We start from the raw sequence: 26064 nt of genomic DNA on the forward strand, positions 1-26064 counted from the left end.
GAGACCGTAAATCATTCAATGTTTACATTTGCTCGATAGATTTCTTGGGGGTTCAGATTAACCCGTTGAGAGTCTTTTAGAATTGAGAAGCATTTGCTCCATTGTTTTCTAGATTTCGTGGTTACTCTTGAGAAATATGATGCCATTGTGATTGCTCTTTTATATGTGTCAATTTTTCTTCATTCCTAGCATATTTTGAGAACACATGCTGTAATTTGATGTGTGCCTTTTTTTCACTGTTCATTGTTCAGGGACCTTAGTGGGCTTTTTCAATTTTGATTCTTGTGGTATTAAAATCAAGGTGATTTTCTCATACCTGTTTTTCCTTTTTTCTTCCCACCATTAAAAAAAAATCTCTTGTCTGGCACTTCTATTATTGTGCAGTACATCCTCTTGAACTGATTTTTTTTTTAATTTTCTTTTTATTTCTATTTTCTGCTTTAAAAAAATATTTTTTTGCTTCATTTTGTTTTCTGGAAGTTTCTTTGACATTATATTCCAACCATTTTACAGAATATTATTAAGTCACCTGCTTCTATTTTTAATATTCTGTAGCTCATTTTTGTTCTCTGAGTGTCACTTTTTTATATCATCCTGCCCTTTTTCCAAGATCAGTATCTGCTTAGGTGTCTAAAATGCTTTAAAAAATCTTTTCACTGTTTTGCTGAATTTTCTTGGTTTCCTCTAATTACCTATATTCTGTATAATTCATTCTTCATTTTTAAGGTAGAGTCTGTTCTGCAGTATCTAGTGATCATTGGAAGTCCATTCATATTGAAGAATTTAATTCTAAATAGCTGATCATGTGCGCATGGATAATGATTGTCACCCAAATCAGTTGGCTTTCTCTGGGTAACCCCCAATATCAGAATCTGTAGGTCTTTCTTCTAGGGTAGTTCACTTTCTCCTTTGAAGAGTCATGTATCCTCCTTAGGTATGGACAATAAAACTGTCAAAGTTCTTTCAGTACATTTTGTTTTCTGTTATCAGGATGTTTCTCTGTTTTTACCTGTACATAGAGGCCTTGTAGCCAGAGTTCCTTTGATTCAACCTGTCCTTAGGATTAACCCCTTTTCTTCTACTCTGGTATGTTATAGGTACCAGAGTGGAAGCCTGGTGGAGGAGATGATTTATATAGATCTACTTAAACAATTTTTTCAAAATTATCCTTTCCTTAGCCACATCTTTACATCTCTGGCTTAAATCTTACCTGGTACCTGATAATCCTGGGTCAGTCTGGTTTGTGCTGTTTATGATTAGGCCTCTTGAATTTACTAAGGATTGGTGTTTTGTATATCATCTATAAGTTTTTTGTGTATCATATATAAGTAATAACTAATCTAGCTGTTTACGCTTTAACATTTTTTTTAACGTTTTTATTATTGAGAGACAGAGAGACAGAGCATGAGCAGGGGAGGGGCAGAGAGATGGGGGAGACACAGAATCCGAAACAGGCTCCAGGCTCCCAGTTGTCAGCACAGAGCCCTATGCGGGGCTTGAACTCATAAACCGCGAGATCATGACCTGAGCCGAAGTTGGCCGCTCAACCGACTGAGCCACCCAGGCATCCCAATGCTTTAACATTTGTTTTAAATTTTCATCTACCTATGGTTTATGTCACTTTTTTAGACTTTTAAGTTTTGCCTTTCAAAACTATACTTTCTCTCAATGTAGAGTGATTTCAGAATTCAGGAAGGAAAATTAAGTTTTTCAAATTTTCATGTGTAACTTCAATCTCACAATTATATTTTTTTAATGAATGTCTTGATAAGACTGTTACACTCAATTTCTGGAGAAAAAATACCTCTTTCTAAGAAACCAAGCGTACTAGAGATAAGGGACAGAAAAGGAGCTTACTGCTTTGTTCTGAGCTGTTTCCGGGAAAACAAACACAACAAACATTTAGCTAAATTAGAGATGAGATTGCCATTTTCTTTGTTTCTCTAAAATAAGAATTTACAATGGTAGACATGACGACAGCCAGAGAATGCAAGACCCCCATGTAAGTTGGTAATAAATGCACATAGTATTTGAAAATCAACTTATTGACACATTTGGAAGACATAACTGAAACAGGATGGCAAATAAGTGTTAGGTGGTGTTTGCTCATTAGAAGCAGATTAATTTTGCTTTATATCTTTATAAAGGTATGCACTAGAATGTGAAATTTATATGAGTTGTATTTAAGTTTAATTTTTAATGTATCAATATATGTACTTATATTTAAAGTCAAATTGTTTTATGTAAATTAAATTCACATAAATTAAAACACTAGGCTTCTGGCCCATCAAATCTTATCCTCAGTTTCCTTTTCATGATTTGTGTGTTAAGGGGAGGAAGCTGTTGACAAATATTTAGTTCTAGAATCCCTACCTAATATTTTATGATTTCTCCAATTTGGACAAGGTACACTAGTTTCCTCTTGTGGGAACCAAGGTTTCACTTCTTTTTCTACCCTTTTCCCCCTTCTTTCTCCTTTTCCTATTTCTCCAACAAATAGAACATGTCACATTTAAAAAATATATTAATATGTTATTAATATCATGCCCATGTAAGTAATCTTTAGAGCTGTGTTATATGCCAGCTTTTCTGTGTAAATTTTTCTTTTCTCTGCAGTTAGTTTTTGCAGTATTTCTTGTTTTCCTAGACGGTTTTACAGGTTTGTGCTGCTTATAATTTTCTTAGCCATTTAACCAAACTCTAGAAGGGAGCCTACAGATTAGAAACAGAAAGACCCTGATAGGTCCAGGGTCTTTCCTAGAATATAAATAATAACCTAAGTGTAATTTGCCTGAGAGGAGATTAACATTTTCATTCTCTAATCTAGTCTAGAGGAACGAAAAAACTGTAAATTTAGTTTGACAACCTGCAAAGGGGGAAGGCTTCTTTCTATCTGGGAGACTGAAGCCTATGTGAAAGTTTGAAAATTGGCTTACCACTGGATTCTGGAGTCTTAACTGAAACACAAAACAAACACAAAATTGTTATCTGATCCTGCAAAAAAAGACTAGTTTCTCCAATAGACTTTTCATAGTGAGTACAGTGCAGCATTGACTTAATCAGATGTATTATTAATTAATACATTTAATACATTTATTTAATTATTAATTAATTAATTAATTTAATACATTAAATAATTGTTGTAATCAAAGTGCTATATTTTCAAAATTTAAAACTGGTTAATTGTATTAATCATGCCTCTCTATTTTCTGTATTTCTGATGCTTAGACATCTGGGGACTTGGTGACTGTGGAAAAACTGCCCCTTCTGTGTCTAGCCAATTCCTAAGGATCTTAAAATTAATTCTCCTGCCAGCACACTTTCATCTGCAAACTGACAAATCCAGAGCCTGTTCCCTTTTTGGGCTCTTACACCCTGGCCCACTATTTGTGTGCCCTAATCTCCCGGAGGCCAGGACTTAGACAATTAGTGTCAACTACTATACCCTGCAGCCTGCTGAAATTATTCAAACAAACCTACACAACTTTTTATAGGTTTGTGCCTTTTATATTTTTCCTAAACCTGCTTAGCTTGCTTTCCACATCTTGCTCATTTCCTCCCCTGAAAACCATAGTAAAGACTCTTGTCCACCTTCCCCCGTCACTCCTTATGCCCCCTGAATGACCCTGGTGCTTCCCCATGTGGCCCTGCCTGGCATGGCATGCCCTCTCTTCATGGGCACTGAGAAGCTGTGAGAAACAAACTGTTTTCAATGCAGTCATCTCTCGTCTTTACTATTGGCATTACCATTCATGAATAATAATAAAACCTACATTTTAAAACACTAATGTGGCATGCTTATAACAAAAAACATCTGTTCCTCACCTCAGCCATTTGCAATCAGATTTGTTCTCCTGAAGTATATCTATTTCATATTTAAATGTAGGCTCTTTCTGCAGTAAATAGCTTTTTTAAAATGTGATTTCTTGACTTTAGGTTTTTGATTTTTTATTTTTTAAAATGTTTATTTTTGAGAGTGAGAGAGACAGAGTACAAGCAGGGGAGGGGCAGAGAGTGAGGGATACACAGAATCTGAAGCAGGCTCCAGGCTCCTAGCTGTCAGCACAGAGCCTGATGCAGGGCTTGAACCCATGAACGTGAGATCATGACCTGAGCTGAAGTCAGATGCCCAATCGACTGAGTCATCCAGGCACCCCGACTGTAGTTTTATATCGTATCTACTAACTTTAAACTCTGAAAGATGAGGCCTTCCTATTCTTCCACTTAATACTTCACCTCCTTTTCCTTCCTGTGATAGGCAGAATTCTGTGATGACCCCTAAGCAGTCACCCATTCATTGTTAAGTGCCCTCCCCTTGAGTGAGGGAAGAACCTGGAACTTGCTTCTGGCAAAAGAACATGGACAGTGCAACAGTGTAGTCACTTGATAATGTTACATTGTTAAGACTCACTGTTGACTGACTGGAATGATAGATTCTGGCTTTGGAGAAGCTGCCTGGTTGTGAATCACATGTGGGAGGGCTATGGGGCAGGGAACCTAAGTATCACTGGGATCTGAGTGTCTGCAAGTGACAAGTGTAAGACACAAGAGACCTCAGAAAAGAGTATAGGAGACACATGGGGTGTGGCAAAGTCATGTAACAAATAGGAAATTTTAGTCATAGAAGGATGAGAGTGATATTGGGGAAAACACTAAAGGAAATGTTGAGGTAATAAAAGTAAAAATGTCTGATGGAAGGATGGAAATACAGAATGGAATGAAGGTAACAGAAAAGTAATATGTGGCTGAACTTAAGCAGATAGTGACTGACTAAAATGATGATGATGGTGATGGTGATATATCGAGGGGTTAAAGTAAATGCAGTTTTAATGAGCATGACGAGAACGTAGATACGTAAGAGAAAAGAATGTTCAAATGTTCTTCTTTTTAATGTTTACTTATTTTTGAGAGAGAAGAGACAGAGAGAGAGAGAGAGAGAGAGAGAGAGCACGAGTGTGGGAAGGACAGAGAGAGAGAGGGAGACACAGAATCCAAAGCAGGCTCCAGCCTCTGAGCTGCCAGCACAGAGCCCAGCACAAGGCTTGAACCCATGAACCCCGAGATTGTGACCTGAGCCGAAGTTGGACGTTTAAATGACTGAGCCACCCAGACGCCCCCTCAAAGGTTCTTATAGCTTTTAAATCATCTTGTTAAATTGCAGTGTTAAATGTAGTAATTTATATTAAAGTTTTATAAGACAAGGATGAATGTTGTCATCTCTATGGTAATCCCTAAAAGAATTATAAGATAGTGTGTAGCTAACATGCTATGAGATGAGGAAAATAGAATTATAAAAACAAATCATTTCAAAAGAAGGCAAAAAAGAAAAGAAACAAGACAGAGCATTAGTAAACTGTTAGCAACATGATTTAAAAAGTACAAATATATGAACAAATGGTCTAACTATTTAACTGCATGCAAATGGTCTGATTATTTCCATTAAATGGAAGTATTTTCAGACTAGATTAAGAAATAAAATCCAAATATATATATTTTTTCATTCTTATTTTTCTTTTTGCTATTCTGATTGGTTGAATTCCACTGCCCTGTCTCTGAGTTGACTGCTCCTTTCTTCTGCTTCATCTGACCTGCTTTTGAACTCCTCTAGTGTATTTTTCAGTTCAGTTATTGTGTTCTTCAGTTCTGTCCTTCTCTCTGAAGTTTTCACTTTATTCATTCATTCTCTCAAGGTTGGAGACTATCTTTATGAATTACTTTGAACTCTTTATCAAGTAAATTATCTGTCTCTGTTTCATTGTTTTTTCTCCTGAGGTTTTATCTTTTTTCCCCCCTGAGGTTTTTTCTTCTTTCATTTGAAACATATTCCTCTTTTTTTCTTCATTTTGCTTTGACTCTCTGTGTTGGTTTCTAGGCATTAGCTACTTCTCAGAATCTTGAAAGGTTTGCCTCTTGTGCAGGAGATGAACCTTATCACTCCATCCTGCTTTGGCTCTTGGTTGTCTCTCAAGCCTTTATGATTGTCCAAGCAGACTATTTTACTTTTAATAACTCCCAGTAATTGAGGGTGTGCCAAGAGTAGTCAGTGTCCCAAAGGGGAGGATCTCAGTCAGCACCTAGAGTCAGGCTGATTGGAAGCCAGACCCTCACAGAGCAGCTTTTAATGAATGCAATTATGTACAGTCTTGTGGGACTACAAGACTTCCAAAGCCAGGTGATCTGGAGGTGTCCCCTGGACAGCAGTTGTGAAAATCACTGGTCTAGAGGAGTGTATAAGCTCCCTTGTAGGAGATAATGGTTAGGTGTAGTGAGGTAGAAGGAGACTGCAGAGATGGTATTGTCTGGCTTAAGTTTCCTGAGAGTGCCTCTGTAGCCTCTAGATGTGTGCCAGAGGTGATGTCCACCCCTAAGTCTGAATCTCTAGGACATGCAAATAGGCCTCTTTCCCACAAAGGCTGGGGTTGTGTTTCAGTGCTGTCCGTGCAATACACTGGGGTTATAGCCTACCAAGAGCTATCTCTGAATGTTACAGTCTAATGGGACCTAGGAAGGCAAGCTCTCTTGGCCCTCAGAGCCAGGTGACAAACAGGTGTCCCCTGGGCACTGGATGCAAAAACCAGGGCACCAGATATAAAAAGAGGGACACTAGGCATATATAAGAGCTCCCCACTGAGAGATGCTACTACTCTGAAGATAGTGCTTACCTGCTGAAGTCTCAGGAAAGGTTTACAGTCAGCTCTTAGATACATGTTTAACTAGCATCCTGTCCCTCTCAATCTGTCACAGAAAGATGAAGCTCCTGAGTTTGTTGCTCTGCCTTGGAGGTAGTAGCTGTTTAAGAGCCCTTTCTTCATTGGTTACAACCCTGTGGGACTTGTGTGAATGGGCCCTGCTGGTCCCCAAAGCCAGGTGATGTAGAAGTGTTCCCTTGTAGCCGCAAATATCCGGGTACCAGAGAAGGGTATAGGCTCCTTTCTGTAAGATACCAGTGAGCTGGAGCAAGGCAGAGGGAAAGCACAAAGATTATATCCACTGGCCTCCATTCCCTGAGAGCACCTCTGTAGGCTCCTAAAGTATATCAAACTAGAGCACGTCCCTGAGGCCAAAGCTCCTGAACAAGCAAATAAGGCTCTTTCTCGGAAGGACTGGGGGTATTATTTCAGTCTGCTGTCTCTGCAGTGCCTTGGCCTCGTAGTCTGCCTCAAGCTGTTTCTCCAATTGTTAAAGTCTCATGGAACCCAGGAAAGCAAGCCTCCATGGTCTCCAGAGCCAGGCAAGCAGGTGGCATCCTCTGGGCAGCAGTTGCAAAACCTGGGTCACTAGGTAAAAAACAAACTGAAGCACGAGATGTGTGTAGAAACTCCCCTCTGGTAGATACTGGCACTGTAGTGTGCCAGAGGGAGAGTGCAAAGATGGTGTCCATTGGCTAAAAGGGACCAAGGGAGGGTCATAAAAAGAAAAAAGAAAAAAGAGATTAAAAAAAGAAGAAGAAAGGGGCTCCTGGGTGGCTTAGTTGGTAAGCATCAGACTCTTGATTTCGTCTCAGGTCATGATCTCATGATTCCTGATATCAAGCCTCACGTGGGGCTCCAAGCGGTTAGCCTGGAGCCTGCTGGGTATTCTCTTTCTCTCTCTCTCTCTCTCTCTCTCTCTCTCTCTCTCTCTGTCTCTCTCTGCCCCTCCCTTTCCCGTGCAAGTGCTCTCTGTCTCAAAATAAACAAGTAAACATTTTTAAAAAAAGAAGTAAGAGGGGCGCCTGGATGGCTCAGTCATTTAAGTGTCCGACTTCAGCTCAGGTCACGATCTCACGGTTTGTGGGTTCGAGCCCCGAGCCCCACGTTGGGCTTTGTGCTGACAGCTCAGAGCTTAGAGCCTGCTTTGGATTCTGTGTCTCCGTCTCTCTCTGCTCCTCCCCTGCTCACACTCTGCCTCTCTCTCTCTCTCTCAAAAACAAATAAACAAAAAAAAAGGAAAGAAATAGAAAAAAAGAAAAGGAAAAAATGGGAAGAAGATGGTACCCACTGACTTTAGCAAGATGGGAGGAGAATAGGAAGATGGTAGTCACCAGTGTCCATCCCCAGAGAATATCCAACAGGCACATGCACTTTAGGTCAATGCTTTAAAATTAAGAAATTAGTCTCTTTCACATAATGGCTGGGCACATTTCAAAACGGCTGTAAAAAAAGTGTGATGTTGGTGCAAAGGTAAAAATTTATTGATCAATGGAACAGAAAAGCCCTGCAGTAGACCCACAATTGATTTGTAACAAATGGTGCAATACAGAACTATGGGTTAGAAAAGTCTTTTCAAATGATGTTGGGTTAACTGGATATCTGGGAGAAAAAAAATTCTAGTTGGATTATAGATCTAAATGTATTGAAGATAAGACAATATAGCTTCTTGAAAATAGTGTATGAGCAGATCTTCATGGACTAAGGGTAGGAATATCTTTCTTGAATATTACACAAAAAACATTAATAATAAGAAAAGATAGGGATCATGTTAAAATGAAGAATTTGTATTTATCAAAGGAAATCATTAAATGATTGAAAAAGTAAGCCAGAGAGTTGGAGAAAACACATACATCACATATAAATGAAATAAGATACTTAATTAGCTATATGAACAATATTCACCGTCAGTAAGTAAAAGAGACAGCCCACTAATAATGGCCAAGATGCTTGAACCATTTTTAAAAGAGCCTATCCAAATAGCTAATAAACATGAAAATGTAGCAGTCACAGAAATGCATATAAAAATGATAATGAAAGATTTCTGCTTTGAGCCATGATGGAGTAACAGATTGGATTTTCTTTTCCACAGTAAACAACTAGTCAACTGGACAAAATAAATCAGTGTTATCAGTCATTGGACAACAGGCAACATGGAGTTTAATGAAACAAAGAAAGTAAGCAAAGAAGACATTAAAACATCTATTATATATTATTTAAAGAAAAATGTGAACATTGTGAGGAGAGAAATTAAAAGTTAAAAAAAACCCGATGCAACTTTTAGTGATAAAAAAGTATATATATAAGGTAAAAAGTAATGGGTAGGATTAATAGCAATTAGGCAGAACAACAGAAAAGGTCAGTGAACTTGAAGACATTACAATAGATAATATGCAATACAAGCACAAAGAGGAAAAAAATTGAACAGTCTTAGTGATCTTTGGGACAGTATTCAACAGTCTAATTTATGTGTTATTCTAGATTTGTAATTCCACAATTCCAGAAATGATAGGGAATGGAGGTGGAGACAGAAAAAAAATACTTAAAGAAATAATGGTCAAGAGATTTTTCAGATTTGTAGAAAACTAAACTCATAGGTCCATGATGCTCAATAAATCTCAAGGAGAAGGATATGAAGAAAGCTACACCAAGGTACGTAATAAATTCAGCAATAAAGACAAAATCTTTAAAGCAGTCTGAGGAAAAAAGTCACATTGCACACAGAAGAACAAACATAAATACTGTCATAGATATCTTGTCAGAATCTTCTAAAGCCAAAGTCAGTGGAATAGCATCTTTAAAGTACTGGGAAAGAAGTCAACTTAGAATTCTATACTCAGAAACAATATCTTTCAAAACGGAAGGTGTGGGGCACCTGGGTGGCTCAGTCGGTTAAGTGTCCGACTTCAACTCAGGTGATGATCTCACAGTTTGTGAGTTCAAGCCCCATGTCTGAGCTGTCAGCACAGAGCCTGGAGCCTGCTTCAGATTCTGTGTCTCCCTCTCTATTTCCCCTCCCCTGCTCATGCTGTGTCTCTCTCTCTCAAAAATAAACATTAAAAATTAAAAAAAAAACCAAAATCTGAAGGTGAAATGGATTTTTTTGTAATTGGTAAAAGGTGAATTTGTGTACAGCAAACTTTCATGTAGAACATAATAAAGAAGTTCCAAAGTGAAAACAAAAATTTATACTAGATTTAAATTAAGAATCACACAGCAGATGGGGCACCTGGGTGGCTCAGTCAGCTGTGTCTGACTTCGGCTCAGGTCATGATCTCTTGGCTTATATGAATTTGAGCCTTGTGTCGGGCTCTGTGCTGACAGCTCAGAGCCTGGTGCCTGCTTGGGATTCTGTGTCTCCCTCTCTCTCTACCTTTCCCCTCCTCGTGCTGTGTCTTTCTCCCTCCCAAAAATGAATAAATATTTTAAAAAACTAAGAAAAAAGAACCACACAGCAGAAAGAGGAATTCCAGAATTGGTTAATATGTGTGTGTGTGTATACATATCTCTCTATATATCTATATCTTGTTTTCTCTTAAAAATTTTTTAAATAAAATAATTGACTAACAAAATAGTAATAATGTATCATGCGGTTTAAAATACATGTGGAAGTGAAATATATAATAAAAATGTCACAAAAGATAGGAATGGGAAATGGAAATATAGTTAAGGTTCTTACATTATATATAAAGTGATATATCATTGAGGGTAGACCATAGTAAATTAAAGACACACACTTACACACATGAATACACAAACATACACACACATATATATTAAATCCTGTAGCATACACCAAGAAAAAGATTAATAGTAGGTAAATAGTTGAGACACACTGGAAACATTAAGTAGTATCCAATTAATCTGGAATGAAGCAGGAAAAGAGGACAAAGGCCCAAAGAGCAGATGGGTAAATAGAAAGCAAATACTGAAATGGTAGACATGATCCCAGCATATCAATAATCACATTATATACGAATGGCATAAACACTCCATTTGAAAGACAGAGACTGTATGTTAAAAAAAAGTAAGACCAACTATATGCTCATTAAGGAAAATAATCCTTTATTATAAAGATACAGACAGATTAAAATGACAGAAAAAGATACACCATGAAAAAACTAATCATAAGAAAGTTGGAGTAGCTACATTAATATCAAACTAAGTAGAAATCACAACAAGGAATATTACCAGAGTTAAACAGGGACAATTTCTAGTGATAAAGTGGTAAAAATCAAGAAGAGATACCAATACCAGATGTGTGTATATCCAAAACTAACAAATCAAAGGGAGAAATAAACAAATTAAAATTTTAGATGGGGTATTTCATCACTCCTCTTACATTAATTGATAAATAGGCAGAAAATTAGTAAGGATATAGAAGAACAATGTTATCAGTCAACTGAGTCCTAATTGACATTTATAGAAAATCCACTTAACACTAAGATTCACTAAGTGCATTCACTAAGATCGACTATATAAGATTGGCCATAAAACAAGTCTCAGTAAATTTAAGAAGACTGAAATTGTGTGTATGTTGTAAATGTAACAACAGTTTTAAGTTACTAATCAATAACAGAAATATATCTGGGAAAAAAAAAACCCCCAAATACTGGGAACCCATAAGTTAAAGAAGAAATTAAAAATAAATTAATAAAGAAAAATTAAAAAATATTTTAAATAGAAATGAAAATACAACATATCAAAATATTTGGTATGCAGCTAAAGCAGTGTTGAGGGACATTTATAACCTTAACTTTTTACTTTAGCAAAGAATAAAGTCAAAACCAATGATTTAAATTTATGAAACTAGCAAATTTATGAAACTAGTAAATAAACCCAAAATAGGCAGAAAGAAGGACTAACAAAAGAGCAGAAATTAATGAAACAAAACTAATGTAATCAAAAGCTATTTAAAAATATTAATTCAATTGATAAGCCTCTAGAGTTAGATTATTGAGAAAAGACATGACACAGTTACCAATATCAGGAATGAAAAGGGGCAGTCACTACAGATCCTTTAGATAGGGAGGTATTGTGAATAACTTTAGGCCAATAAACCTGACAACTAAAATGAAATGGACGTGTCCCTTGAAAGACACAAATTTGAGTATTTCTGTAGTCCTGATTCAAATTGCATTCCCAACTGAAAACGTTCCCTTCCAACAAAGAAAACTTTGGATCCACATAGATTCACTATGAATTCTGTTAAATATTTGAAGAAGAAATAATACCAATTCTATAAAAACTTTATCAGAAAATAGAAGACTGAACATCTTCCTACTAATTTTACTAGGTCAACATTACCAACACCAAAGAAAGACTAATTATAAGAGAAGTAAATTAGACCAATATCCCTTTATGAACGTAGATGGAAAATTCCTTAATAAAATATTTTTGAATCCAGCAATACATGAAGAGTTTACTACACTATGAGCCAGTCATACAAAGTTGGTGTGACATTTAAAAATCATATCAACTAATGTAATTCTTAATATCAACAAAATAAAAGGAAATTTTTATGGTACTCAATAGGATGTAGAAATAGCATTTGACAAAGTTGCTGACAGCAAACTAGGATTGGAAAGGATGATCAGTACTTTATGAATTTGAGATAATAGAGTAAGAGTTGGCAAACTCTGGCCCATGGGTCAAATGCAGCCCACCACAGGCAAAATCCAGCCATGCCCAGTGGTTTATATGTTGCCTATAGCTACGTTTGCATTATAACTATAAAGTTTAGTAGTTGAGATAGAGAGTGTACGGCTTGCAAAGCTGAAAATTATTTATTATCTAACCATTTACAGAAAAAGTTTACCAATATTTACTATAGCACAATCATGAAGAGAATTAAGAGAATAAAAACCATAAAAAAGTCCAAGACACACACACGGATAAACCATTAGGAGGATTAAATGGGACTTCTAGAAATGATAAATGTTACTAAGTGACTAAAAACTCAATGAGCTGCTCAGAACATAGATACTGAAGAGACAAATAATGAACTGCAAGGCAGACCTGAGGAAAGGACCTATATTTCATTACGGAGAGAGTTTTAAAATATGAGAGCAAGGTTAACAGAAAGAGATTTGAATGAGAAGGTCCAAAATCCATTTAATATGGGTTCCAGAAGGAGAATGTAGAAAGCATGGAGGAAAACAAAAGTTCAAAGAGACGATGTCCAAGAATTTTTCAAAATTGATAAAAGACATGACTCTGAAGGTTTCAGATGAGTACTTTCAAAGCAGGAATAATGAGAATGTACTGCATACATAGTAGTGAAACTGGAACACCGAAACAAAGAGAAAATTCTAAATGTCAGCAGTCAGAAAATGCCAAAGTAACTTCCAAACTGGGTATTTAGAGGATTTGTAAAGAGCAAAAACAAAGGCCAAAAGACAATGGATAGTAACTTCAATTAGCTTAGAGAAAATAAATTGCCAACCCAGAATTCCTTAGTCAGCAAAGATATTATTTGATAATGAAAGTGAAGTTGAAAAATTTTTCATAAAAAGTCAAAGGAGTTTATTATTCATAGACCTGGATAAAAAACATAAAGGATGCATGTCTAGAAGAAGGAAATCAATCCACAAAGCAAGGATTAAGATACAAGGAGAAATAGTGAGCAAATAGATGAGTAAATATATGAATAAGTCAAAATAAATATAATTAAATGTATTTAAGTGTAATTAAATATAATTATGACTAATTTTATGGTGTTTTTAAATGTTTGTTTTATTTTGAGAGAGAGCATGTGTGAGCAGAGGAGTGGGGGAGAGAGAGAGGGAGAGAGAATCCTAGGCAGGCTTCATGTTGTTAGTGCAGAGCCTAACCAAGGGCTTGCTCCCACGAACATGAGCCGAAATCAAGAGTTGGACACCCAATGGACTCAGCCACCCAGGCACCCCTGTCTTGGCATTTCTTCAGCTTTGTTATCTCTAAAGTCATTTTCCTGCTTTTCATATGCTTTTTCCCACACGTAAAATGACTTATGGTAAGACTTCCATTCATTCTTTTTTCTTTCTGTCTTTATTCAGGTAAAACTGACAATAAAAACTGCACATATTTGAGGTGTAAGACTTGATTCCTTTGCCCTCCCCCCAGTTTTGTGGAGATGTAACTGTCATACAACATTATGTACGTTTAAGGTGTACAACCTAATGATATATGTACATATTGTGAAATGATCACAAGAATAAGTTTAGTTAACATCTGTCATCTTAGATAGTTCAAGATTTTTTCCTTGTGATGAGAACTTTTAAGATCTAAACAGGGCATCTGTGAACAGGGGAGGTGATGTTTATATTAGCTTATGTGTGAAACAAAATTTACCGTTGATTTTTTTAAGTCCCACTTGACTATCTTTATATCCAAATTTCTGAAAATTGCATATCTTTATTCATTTTCCTAGTATTTGCATTATTTTGGTAAACATGGTATTGTTCTGATAGCTCCCCTTCCTTTTTCTGGGATCCTTTAAGATTTCCATGCCTGTTTCTTTAAGGGAAATTTAGCAATTGTTTTTAACTGGCCTGCTTTTTGATGGCCTTTAGAGAATAGCATATATGGTTATGATAGTTGGTGTTTCCTATTATGTGACTTATTTGCCTTCAAGACTTGCTGGGAATGAAAATGTTTTGACTGCAAGTTAGATGTTATGGAGAAGATACAGGGAAGATTCAATGGATCCGTCTCTTCTGAATCCTTTGTTCAGTGGGGTATACATTCAGATATGTAGCCAGCTAATAAGCATGTTCGCTAAAGTCTTACTGCTTTTCAGTAGTTGCCTTGATAGGATCTGTGCTTTTTAGCAGAAATCTGAGAAAAGCTGCTTTTGTTATAGCTCTAAAACCTAATAGCTTGCTGCCAGATGGACCAGAGAGAGCTGTAGAAAATTATATAGGATCATGAAAACCTAAATATTTTTAACTATATGAAAAGCCTTCTGGTCACATTTTCCCCTGGTAACAGCATAATATATGTAAGAGATATGTCAACTAATACTGATAAAATCTGTAATGTGTATATTCCAGAGACATAGAAGTAATTTACAATATAAAAATCTCATGTTCATATTTGTCCTCCCGTCTCTCCCCTCCTTTTTTTTTCAGTTCAGTTTTGCTAAATCTATGTGGTTCATCAAAGGCCTCAGGGTTTTGTGACTTCTAAAATTGACTTAGGCTTCTAGACCTGTGGCAGGACTCTGGGCACACAGTAGAGATCCGTGTAGTGGTTTGGATTGTGCTAGAAGTTATGGAACTGCTTTCTTTAGCTTGTGGTTAGGTATATTTATGAAATGTTTTATACTTTGGGCAGCAGGGACTAAAGTCTGATTTCTCTTTGTGTGTGTGTGTGTGTGTGTGTGTGTGTGTGTGTGAGAGAGAGAGAGAGAGAGAGAGAGAGAGAGAGAGAGAGATAGAGGAGGAAACCTCTTTAAAGAATCCTAGCATATTAGATTAGTGTGAAAGGTTCATTGGAAGACATCTAGTTAGTCCAAAAGAATTTTATACTTTGAATTATGGGCTTATATTTTAAAGGAACCATAAAGATTACCTGCTCCAACTACCCAGCTGATTCCTAAAAATCTCCTCTGCAGCATTTCCACCCAGTGATTATTGCAATCTTAAGCTCTCCCTCCAGCACTTTTAGGCATCCCACTTGCCCTTATACTGAGATACAGATTTGTTACTTGGATCCTTCTACTCTTATTTTCCTTATTTTCTTATTTCCTTAATTTCTTATTTCTTCTATTCTTATTTCCTTATTTTCTTGGGAGCCATACAAAAATTCTAATCTAATCTATAATCATAATCTAGTATATGAAGATAATTCTCATTGTGTTCTTCTGTGTTTTCTGCACTAGGTAAAACTGCTCACTTGAAAGGATTTGAATCCCTTTGCATCATAGCCCTTCTCTTCTGAAGGCCCTGTACTTGATCCACATCCTCTGACAGAACTCAATGTAATATTCAGACTATGGGCCAACTAGCACAGAATAGAGTACTATAAAGATGAAATTCCTAAAAACAATACTTAAAAAGCAGACTAAAATTGGTTTTATTGAAAGGCATATCCTGCAGCTACTTGCTTGTGTTTCTATTTTCTGCCTTCTTCCATTCCTTCCCCTGGTTGCCTCTCTTTGGAAGTTCATCAGTCACCTCCAGATAGCAGCCACAGTGGTCTTTTTCTGTCCTTTCTCTCCTTGAAATCTTGGCTATCCTTTAAACACCCTTTCTCTAAATTCTCATCTTCTTTAATTATCAGAACATTTGTTCTACAGGTATTCCTTACATCTTCCCATACCTTAATTTTTTTCTTCAACCTATTATATCTAACAGGCCCAGTTCTTGGACCTGTGCTTTTGCTAGCTTTGTACTTTCTTTTTTGGGGAACTCATTTACTCTGTGGCTTCACATTATCTCTACTGGATTGACTTCAGATCCCCTATCAAACGACAAGTGTTAGTTTGTTCCCTTAAACTCAGCAATTTGTTTTTCCCTCCCTGTGCCACACACTAGGTCCTAGTTATTGATTTTCTCTCGTCCAGTTTCAAGAGTTAGGGAGTCATCGATTGTTTTTATTTCTTTTCCTTGCTCATATTTGGTTAGTCATCATGAGGTAATGATTTCTTCTTTGAAAAACAGTTCATATCTACCCCTTCTATTTATTCTGTTTCCATCACTTATTACTCCAAACACCTCTTTACTAGATTTGCTACCTATGGCATTGCTCCTCTTCAGTGTATTTTGTGCAATCACGAGATTAACACATTGGTAATGCAACCTTATTCACCTAACTGTACTTCCCAAATACCCCAGAAGGCTTCCAGTTGCCTGATGAGTAAAATATAAATTCCTGGCTTGTTTTTCATATTCTTCAGTATCTTCTCTAACCCTCCTTTTCAAAATAGTACTCTAGAATGCTTCTCATGAGCCTATGTCACATAATTGCCTACTTCTCCTAGAGTGTGGTGTGGCAGTTTTGAATCCCTTTGCCTTTTTTTGTACTCTTCCTACCTCACTCAGTGTAGCAACATCTTATCCATCTTTTGAGACCTATCTACCACCATTCCTTTCTCCATGAAGCTGTTATCCCCTTAATCTTCTCATTCCAACAGGTTGCTAACTTGTATTATACTATCCATCTAAACTACATTTCGACACTCAGATTTTACTTTTAAAAAATTGGCATGTATACATATATTGTATCACTGTATGTGTTAAACCCTACTTGATTGCAAAGGAGCTTGACTTATATTTTTATGTACCCATTACTGCTGGAAGAGTGCTCGTGAACATTCAGCCTACCAACAGGAGCATTGATTGGTTAGTCTATCACTAAGTTAATGTAGTAGTTGTCAAAGGAGATTATACATTTCTTTAATCAAAATGTTTTGGGGCGCCTGGGTGGCTCAGTCGGTTGGGCGTTCGACTTCGGCTCAGGTCATGATCTCACAGTCCGTGAGTTCGAGCCCCGCGTCAGGCTCTGTGCTGACAGCTCAGAGCCTGGAGCCCGTTTCACATTCTGTGTCTCTCTCTCTCTCTCTGCCCCTCCCCTGTTCATGCTCTGTCTCTCTGTCTCAAAAATAAATAAATGTTAATAAAAAATTTTTTTAAAAAAATAAAAAAAAGTGTTTTATGAGAAGCCCTGGTTGGTTGATTGGTTAGGCTGAATTAATGTAATAGTTGTCAAAGAAAATTATACATTTCTTTAGTCAAAATGTTTATTTCAGAAAGTATCCAGTCTTTCTTGATTAAGTCATAATTATCAACTTAGAAAACAAACAATTGGAAGCTGAGATTTGTGGCTGAGAGGACTAAAAATGGTGAAAGAACTATAGTAGACACTCTGTGGATGTATAAATTAAAGGGATTCTGTAATTATGATCCATTTAGGCAATAACTGGGTTATGACTTGTATTTGGAGGATGGGAATCATAATAATCAGTTGATTTTGCCCCTTACTGAACCTTCTGTTTTTTTACCCTTGACTTCTAATTCTTTCTTTCCTTTAACTTTGGGCTTTCCTTCATCACTTTTCTTCATAGTATCATTTTCTCCTGTATCTTTCTTCTTCCTTGCATCTCCCTTGTCTTTGTCCTGCTTTCCTTTGTTCTCAGAACTCTCTTTTCTTACTTGGGACCCTTGTGCTTGTGGCATTCTAGACTCACTCTTCTTTACTTGGGACTCCTGTCTTTGTGGTATTCTGGTGTCACTCTTCTCTATTTGGGAGCCCTGTGTTTGTGGTATTTCAGACTCACTCTTCTCTACTTGAGACTCCTGCTCTTGTGGTATTTTGGACTCACTCTTCTCTACTTGAGACCCCTGTCCTTCTTGTGTTCTTAACTCACTCTGCTTTATTTGAAACCCCTGTCCCTGTGGTGTCCCAGTGTCATTCATCTTTACTTGGGCTTCCTGTTCTTGTGGTATTCTGGATTCACTTCTCTTTACTTGGGCTTCCTCTCCTATTGCTATTCCTATGTCACGCCCCTTTATTTGGTCTTCTTCTCCCAGCATCGTGGTGTCACTTTCCTTTTTCTCAACCTCCATACCTATCTCACCGTCCTCCAACTCAATGCCTTTTGCTTTGCTTTTTGACTCTGTTTTGTGCCTTAAGGTCAAGGATTCATCAGAATCTGTAAATAAGATTTTCTTCTTTAATGTTTTCTTGTTTTCTTCTTGGCTGTTCTCAGTCTTTGTAGTGCCTTCATTTTTTAGAATCTGGGCCTTGAAATCTGATTTTTTTGCAACTTGTGCATCCGTGTAACCTGGAAATATAACTGAGCACACAACAAAAGTGCACATTTCAGATATCAGGTACTTTCTCTTTATTCCTACTTTCCCCCTGATATTCGTTTCTTTATTTTTTGTCTTAAAGATGACAAACCGGAGATAACTTGAGATTTCCTGAAAGTAGAAAATGGTGGAACTCTGCACTTAAAATTGTGTAAGTATTGGTAATATTCCAGACTCTCTTCAATAAACTGGAATATTAATCAAAGAAGAGCTAAAATGTACTATAAATGAACTGGCTGGCATTTGTTCAGTATATTATGGCTAATGATTAATGCTTAATAGCTAGAGGAGAATGTATTCTGAAAAGAAATGGAATTTATTTGTAGAAAAAAGTTTGGAAATAAGCAATAATTGTTTCTTAAAATAGAAAAAAAAACTCTAAATATGCATTGCATATTGACTATAAGGATATCTCATTATTCAAAAGTAATAATAGTACTAGCTGATAATTATTGGGTGCTCACCGTACATCAGGCACTCAGTGTTCTGAGCATTTTATATGAACTATTAACTCATTTAATCCTCACAACAACCATATAGGGCATTTTATTATCCCCATTTTACAGATGAAGAAACTTGAGGTACAAAAAGCTTAAATGAATGTGAATATGGTCATAGAGTTAGTAAGTGGTGGAGCTGGGATTTGAGCCTGAAGAGTCAGACTCCAGAGTTCAGTCTTAACCGATACTTTAGACTGCTTCTTATGATACCTGCAAACTCACGAGTTTCTGGTCCCTTTTTCCAAGTATAGGTCAGTTAGCTCTGCTGTTTCCAATTTCTGTGAGATCTAATAAACTTGAATTTGTTAGCTTCTGCTTTTTTTTTTTCTTCTTTTTTTTAGTGATTTGGTTCCCCGGATTAAGAAAAAAAATTATCTATGCTACTAAGAAGAATTCTGTGGGTTCTTGCTGTGAAGCAATGGGATGCCTTGCCTTAAGAAAACCTATTTAAATATTTAATGCAGTAGAAAGGATACTGAATTTAAAAGCTGAATCAGAACACTTGGGTTTAGTATTCTTGCCAGCTGGGTTTATTTGGGCTACTCCCTAATGTAATCAGTTACTCCCTAAAGACTTACTGCTCTGCCCACTTTGTAGAGTAATTTAAAGATTCTAGACAAATGTTTAAGGAGCATGGCTTTTACAGACAGACTGCTTCAAATCCTGGCTTCATACCTAACTAACTTGGGCAAACTTTACTTTCGTATCTGCAAAATGGGAGCAATAGTAGTAGCTACTTCACCGAAGTGTTATGAGGATTAAATAATATTATCTAAGTAAAGCACTCAGTACAGTGCATGGAACATGGTGAGTAGTGCAGTAAGTATTGGCTATTACTACTACCAAATGAGATAATACAGGCAAAAACTCTCTCTGATCTATCAAGATAAGGCATTCTTAGTTCCAACCAAATACTTTAGGGGAATGGTAAATTGCATCACCGGAAGATTTCTTACTTAAAAGTTGACTCTTTTTTTTTTTTTTTTGTTACAGAGAAAGCCTTTTGGTATGTTTAGGGTTTGACGTCTGAAATACTGATCCACACACAACTGAATAACAAGTTGTAAAAAGTGAGACATTCCTACGTTAGGTAATAAGGTAACTATAAATCCGACGGGATGCTGCAGTTTAGTGCTTTCTGTTTGATATTTTCAACTGGCACCAAAATAAAAACAGTAAGAATCTTGCAACAATGCTTTCTGAACCTTCTGTGTATTTTTTCCTCCCTAGTGCTTATTTAATAAGCTATGAGTACCGACATTTTATTCTAGACAAACTCATTTCCAATTTACTAATGAAAATCAGTGGTAATATATCCTAAGCATTTTTGTACTGAGAAAGAGTTCACAATATTCTGATACCTGACAGTACCACCAGTGGCTACTTATTTTTGAAGCGGGGGGTGTGGTGTGTGGTGTGTGGTGTGGAGAAGAGTATGTGTTTCCACTGATGCTTCCAACCTGACAAATTCTGTGGAATGTACTCCTAAACAAGCTGGGTTTTTTCAAATATGGGAATATTTTTAATTTTATACCATCTCTTGGGAGTATTTGTTTCACGTTTCGTACTGTGTATATTACTGCAGGACTCATTTTAAGCAAACTTTATCTCCTAAATTGTATGGATTTTGTTAATCAAAGGTAAATATTCTAGGGTTTGATGAAACAATCAATGTCTATTCTAGCTACACTTTTCCTAATTTTACAGAATTTTAAAGAATTTTATTCTTTTTCCCACTAAACTGAAAAGTACTTCTAGTCATTTCTAATAGTATCTTCATATCCTTGGTTTAGTGTTTTTGCTGTATATTTTCCATCTTGAACTTAATAGCATTGCAGAAGTAAGCCACAAATCATTAGTCCACCAAATTCTAAGTTCTTCTCTCCCTTCTTTTAAATTTTTAGATAGTGCATACATCTTTTTTTCCCTTTGGATCTCATAATCTCCATAGTATAAATATTTGTAAGTCCTGGCTCAAAGTCCATTTACTGCAGATAGTAACCTGTACAGCAAAATTCTAATTTTAAGGGAAAGATTTAATCAAGACCTTGGCGGTCATTGTATTGTATTCAGGCTGCTTAAAGATTTTAAACTGGATTAATTTTTGTTAAAGCTGAAAGATGAATTAGCGATCATAGTAATAATTCTAATTATGCAATACTTAAAATAATGCAGCAACTAGACTATGGCCTTTATTAGGAAACTAATCCTATTGGGTTCTTTTAAAAAACTTTTATTTTAGGGGCGCCTGGGTGGCTCAGTCGGTTAAGCATCCAACTTCAGCTCAGGTCATGATCTCACGGTTTGTGGGTTCAAGCCCCGTGTCGGGCTCCGTGCTGACAGCTCAGAGCCTGGAGCCTGCATCAGATTGTGTGTCTCCCTCTGTCTCTGCCCCTCCCCCACTCACACTCTGTCTTTCTCTCTCTCAAAAATAAATAAACATTAAATTTTTTAATTTTTATTTTCTTAATGTTTATTTATTATTATTTTTATTTAAACTCAAGATCAAAAGCTTCTGTATCACAAAGGAAACAACAAAACTAATCCTATTAGGTTCTTAATCCACTGGCTATCAGGGAGCTGTCTAGACCATAAAGATCTGTTCAGCATTAAGGAGATGACTCATTATAGATCTCAGGCCATGAATTAGCATTAAAAAAAAAATCATATACTTAATTAGCTGATTGTGGAGGTGAGAAATAAAGAGACTTAACTTGAGAGGGTGGTGAATTTGATGCACTGTTCTGTCTTAAATCTTTTTTGAACAATGAATTAAACCTTAATCGCTTTTTGCTAAAAATATCAATTGAGAAGAATATGTTTGAAATATTGTCAACAAGAATATATCTTTTACAAGAAAGCATTTTAAAAGATTGAACTGATTTTTGTTCTGGCAATTAAAAAAAAGCATATTCATTAAAAATGAATTCACCTCCAGGGAGGGACTTGGCCTATGATCCCTTCTCAAAAGCCCTCTTTCGTTTTATAAGGAAAACATACACTTATCACCTTCCCCATGTGGGGAGGGCATATGAAGAATGTAGATATGTCATGATTGCTTGAATGCATATTGTTTCTTGTACTATAAATCCAAAGAAAACAATTGTCCCTTTTAACTTCACCTCCTCCAACTCCCCACTGCCACTCACAAACCCACTCTCCTTCTAGTGTGAACTGAAAAAGAAGAAAGACTGAATATAAAGGCATATTTTGTGTTTGTCGGTATTTACAGTGTTTGAGATTCTTGAACTGTATCTTACTAAATTTAAGTTTTACTTGCTTCTTATGATTGTATATTTACAGAGTTTTAAGAATTATTATTCTGTTTCATATGATTGTCTTGAAGAGCTGAGGCATTACACAATCCTAATAAGAAATCTGAATTTAGAAGACAGTTAAAAGCCCAACATTGATTTAAATGGGATGTCTTTTATTTTTAAAATGGTTCTTCTGTGTACATTTAATTATATAGCTTCACTAGTGGAAGTACCTTTATATTAACAAACATTTTATTTATAGATATGGTTTCAGGACTAATCACCAAAAAGGCATTTGTGGTTCAGTAAAGAAGGCAATGTGTTGGTGTGGGAAGAGTATGTACTTTGGAGATGGGAAGTCCTAGATTTAGATCCTGACACTGCTTCTTACCAACTCCTTAATCTTGGTCAAGTGTCTGAGCCAATTTACTGATCTGTAAAGTGGGGAATAACAATAGCTACCAGGCAGGCTATGGTAAAAGTGAGATACTGTTTTTGAAAATGCCTAGCAGAGTATACAGTATATAGTAGGTGCTCAATGCCTACTATTCCTCAAAAGTAAAGTTACTTAGAAGCCAAGAAAAAATAAAGTTTTGTTCTTAACTACTTTTTCTATTAGTATGATTCAGTGAGCCTTCACTTATAACTAAAAAAGAGTTCTCAGTTACCAGCAAAGAACTCAACAGAATTTAGGAACCAATCTTTCTTTCATTATATTTTGCTGGGAGTCAGAAAGGAGATTGTTTTTCAGAGCCTAGAAGATGGCCAGAGATTATGGCATCCTTTTCTATGAACTTCATCTCCTCTGCAGCAGTATCTCTAAAAGTAGTAATTTAAAATATTGGAAGATTCTCGAGGATGGGAACATTTAAAATAACCTTAGAAACACAAGTCTCTATTTTGGGAGTAGAAACAGCAAGTCCAGAAAATACCTATAAACAATGTAAAATTTCACAGTTGAGAATAAAGAACTTACCCATAGGAGTTAGTGCTAAAAAATAAAACACAAAAGATTAATTAATCAGTGTGAATTTTCTAACTCAAGGAAAACCCTACTTCCAAGAATACCCTATATAGGTGAATGCAGAAGCAGGACCTCCAGGCATTGTAAAATATCCCTCTGTTTCACCCTCAGGAGTGCAAAGGCTCCACATCCTACTTCACAGAGTATTCATTGAATACTTAGGTAGGGAATATCTATTTTATCAAAATTCAAATGATTGCACTTCCTACTTTCATTGTTCTGTCACAAATCATTTTTTAACCCACTCTCTTTTAGATCAGTTTGAAAATAAATGTGTATTGTTGGTTATTTATCAAAATCACCATCTTGTCCTGACATTTATTCTTTATATGTCAATTTTGGTGAATTTCTTTTTTTAGTAAAAATTATCCATTGCCAGATGATACCACAAAGAAAACAGATGCCTTGTAGTAAACTAGCTGGGAATATATGCTCCTAATAATCTTTGGTAGTAAATAACCAAGATATAATACAAGACCATTGTATTTTGTTCCAAAAGGGAGATAGAAAAGGGGAAATCAAAGTATGAGAAAATCACTTATTTAAAATATTGACTCTTCTAAGGTAAAAGAACTTGAAATACAAAACAATTGAGTAACAAAAACTCAAAGGTTCTGGACACAGAAATAGGTAAAGCAAAGAAATGACCCAAACTTACTGATTTTTCCAGAACTGTCCACTGAAAGAGACAAAGAAAAAAATATCAGTAGATATTGGGCTTTTCCTTCTTCACCAACCCCCAAGCTTCTGCACTGGATGGAATCTGTGTCGTAAACAATGAAGTTCCTTTTAATTAATAGGGAAACTCCATCTTCCCTCCCCCTTCTTTTAGCCTATTGTAGTTTTAGAAAGATCTTGTGATTAGCTATTTTATTTAAAAATTTTTTATTAAAATATGTTTGGCATATAACATTGTACAAATTTAAAGTGTATAACATGTAAATTTGATGGATTTGTATATAGTAAGATAACTGCCATTATAGCAATAATTAGAACCTGTATCACATTACATAATGATCCTTTCTTGTGGTTAGAATCATTAAGATGTGGTCTCTTAGCAAGCTTGATGATTATCATACAATATTATTGTCTATGTTCACTATAATATACATTAGATTTCTAGGGCTTATTTACTATGTGTTGCAAGTTTGTACCTTTGAACAACACCTGTCCAACCCCGTCCTTCCCCCCCTCCCCTGCAATTCCCTGGTAACTGCCATTTTACTTTCTAAGGTTGGCTATGTTAGATTCCACATATAAATGATACCATACAGTGCTTGTCTTCTGTCAGACTTATTCATTCAGCATAATATGCTCAAGGTCCGTCTATGATGTTGCAAATGGAAAGATGTCCTTTCTCATGGTCAAATACTATTGCAGTGTGTGTGTGTGTGTGTGTGTGTGTGTGTGTGTGTGTATGTGTGTGTGTGTATCTCACATGTTCTTTATCCATTCATCCATTGGTGTGGGCAGTTAGATTGTTTCCATATCTTGGCTACTGTGAATAATGATGCAGTAAATATGAGAGTATATGTATTTATTGATATCTTGTTATCATTTCCTTTGGATATATACCTAGAATATGTGCCAACTTTTTGATGAACCTTCATGTTGTTTTCCATAGTGGTTGAGCCAATTTCTGCTAACAGTATACAACGGTTCCCTTTTCTCTGTATCCTTGCCAAAACTTAACCTCTTGTGTTCTTGATGAGAGCCATTCTGGCAGGTGTGACTTGATATCTCATTATGGTTTTGATTGCATTTCTCTTGATGATTAGTGTTGCTGACCATTCTTTCATGTGTCTGTTGGCCACTTGGATGTCTTTGGAAAAATTTCTATTTAGTTCCTCTGCCAATTTTGCAATCAGATTCTTCTTTGTTATGGAGTTGTAAGAGTTCTTTATATATTTTAGATATTAACGCATTATCTAATATATGGTTTGCAAAAAGTTTTTCCCATTCCATGGGTGGTCTTTTCCTTTTTAAAATTTTTTCGGTTGATGTGTGGAAACCTTTAGGTTTGATGTAGTGCAACTTGTTGGTTTTTGTTTTTGTTGTTTGTGCTTCTGGTGTCATGTCTAGAAAAATCAATGCCAAGACCAGCACTGAGGAGCTTCTTCCCTCCAGTTTTTTCTAGGAGCTATATGGTATCAGGGTCTGTGTTAAAATCAGTGGTCCATTTCAAGTTAATTTTTGTCAGTGGTGTAAGACAGGGGCTTAATTTAATTGTTCTTTATGTTTTTTTTTAGTTTTTACTTTTAATCAAGTTACTTAATATACAGTGTTATGTTAATTCCAGGTGTACAATATAGTGATTCAGCAATTCCATACATTACCAGATACTCATCCTGACAAATGCATTCCTTAATCCCCATCGCCTGTTAATCTATCTTCCCACCAACCTCCCCTCTGGTAAGCATCAGTTTGTTCTCTGTAATGAAGTCTGTTTCTTGGTTTGTCTCTCTTTTCTTTTTTCCCTTTTGCACTTTTGTTTCTTAAATTCCACATATAAGTGAAATCATATGGTATTTAGCTTTCTCTGACTGACTTATTCTGCTTAAGATTGTACTCTCCAGCTCCATCCGTATTGTTGCAAATGGCAATATTTCATTCTTTTTATGGTTGAATAACATTCCTATATATATATATATATATATATATATATATATATATATTTGAATAACATTCCTATATATATATATATATTGGAATGTTATCACTTTGTCTTTATCTAGGTATCTCTATCTCTGTCTATCATCTATCTTTCTAGTCTCACTTCTTCTTTTACCCATTCATCAA

At 36.0% G+C, this 26064-nt stretch overlaps 1 protein-coding gene and 1 long non-coding RNA gene across 39 annotated transcripts in view; one reads left to right on the forward strand and one right to left on the reverse strand.

Annotated features, from left to right (window-relative positions):
• The window catches only part of TSBP1 (testis expressed basic protein 1), a 212668-nt gene that overhangs the window by 110038 nt on the left and 76566 nt on the right, over positions 1-26064 (reverse strand). For 37 of the 38 annotated variants that reach the window (XM_042986064.1, XM_042986084.1, XM_042986085.1 and 34 more), the window contains 3 exons: positions 23924-23944; positions 23218-23232; positions 2937-2957 (listed from right to left, as the gene is read on the reverse strand). In XM_042986064.1, coding sequence (XP_042841998.1) covers positions 2937-2957; positions 23218-23232; positions 23924-23944 — 57 coding nt within the window. Of the gene's footprint in view, positions 1-2936; positions 2958-17432; positions 18469-23217; positions 23233-23923; positions 23945-26064 lie in introns of those variants that run through there. The other variant, XM_042986091.1, reaches the window with a different exon arrangement.
• The window catches only part of LOC122238594, an 88531-nt gene that overhangs the window by 10451 nt on the left and 52016 nt on the right, over positions 1-26064 (forward strand). Inside the window, exons 2-3 of the long non-coding RNA XR_006217580.1 lie at positions 18567-18635; positions 19978-20082. This is a non-coding gene — a long non-coding RNA (uncharacterized LOC122238594). The remainder of the gene's footprint in view (positions 1-18566; positions 18636-19977; positions 20083-26064) is intronic.

This window comes from Panthera tigris, chromosome B2, assembly GCF_018350195.1.
Source record: "Panthera tigris isolate Pti1 chromosome B2, P.tigris_Pti1_mat1.1, whole genome shotgun sequence".
NCBI lineage: Eukaryota > Metazoa > Chordata > Mammalia > Carnivora > Felidae > Panthera > Panthera tigris.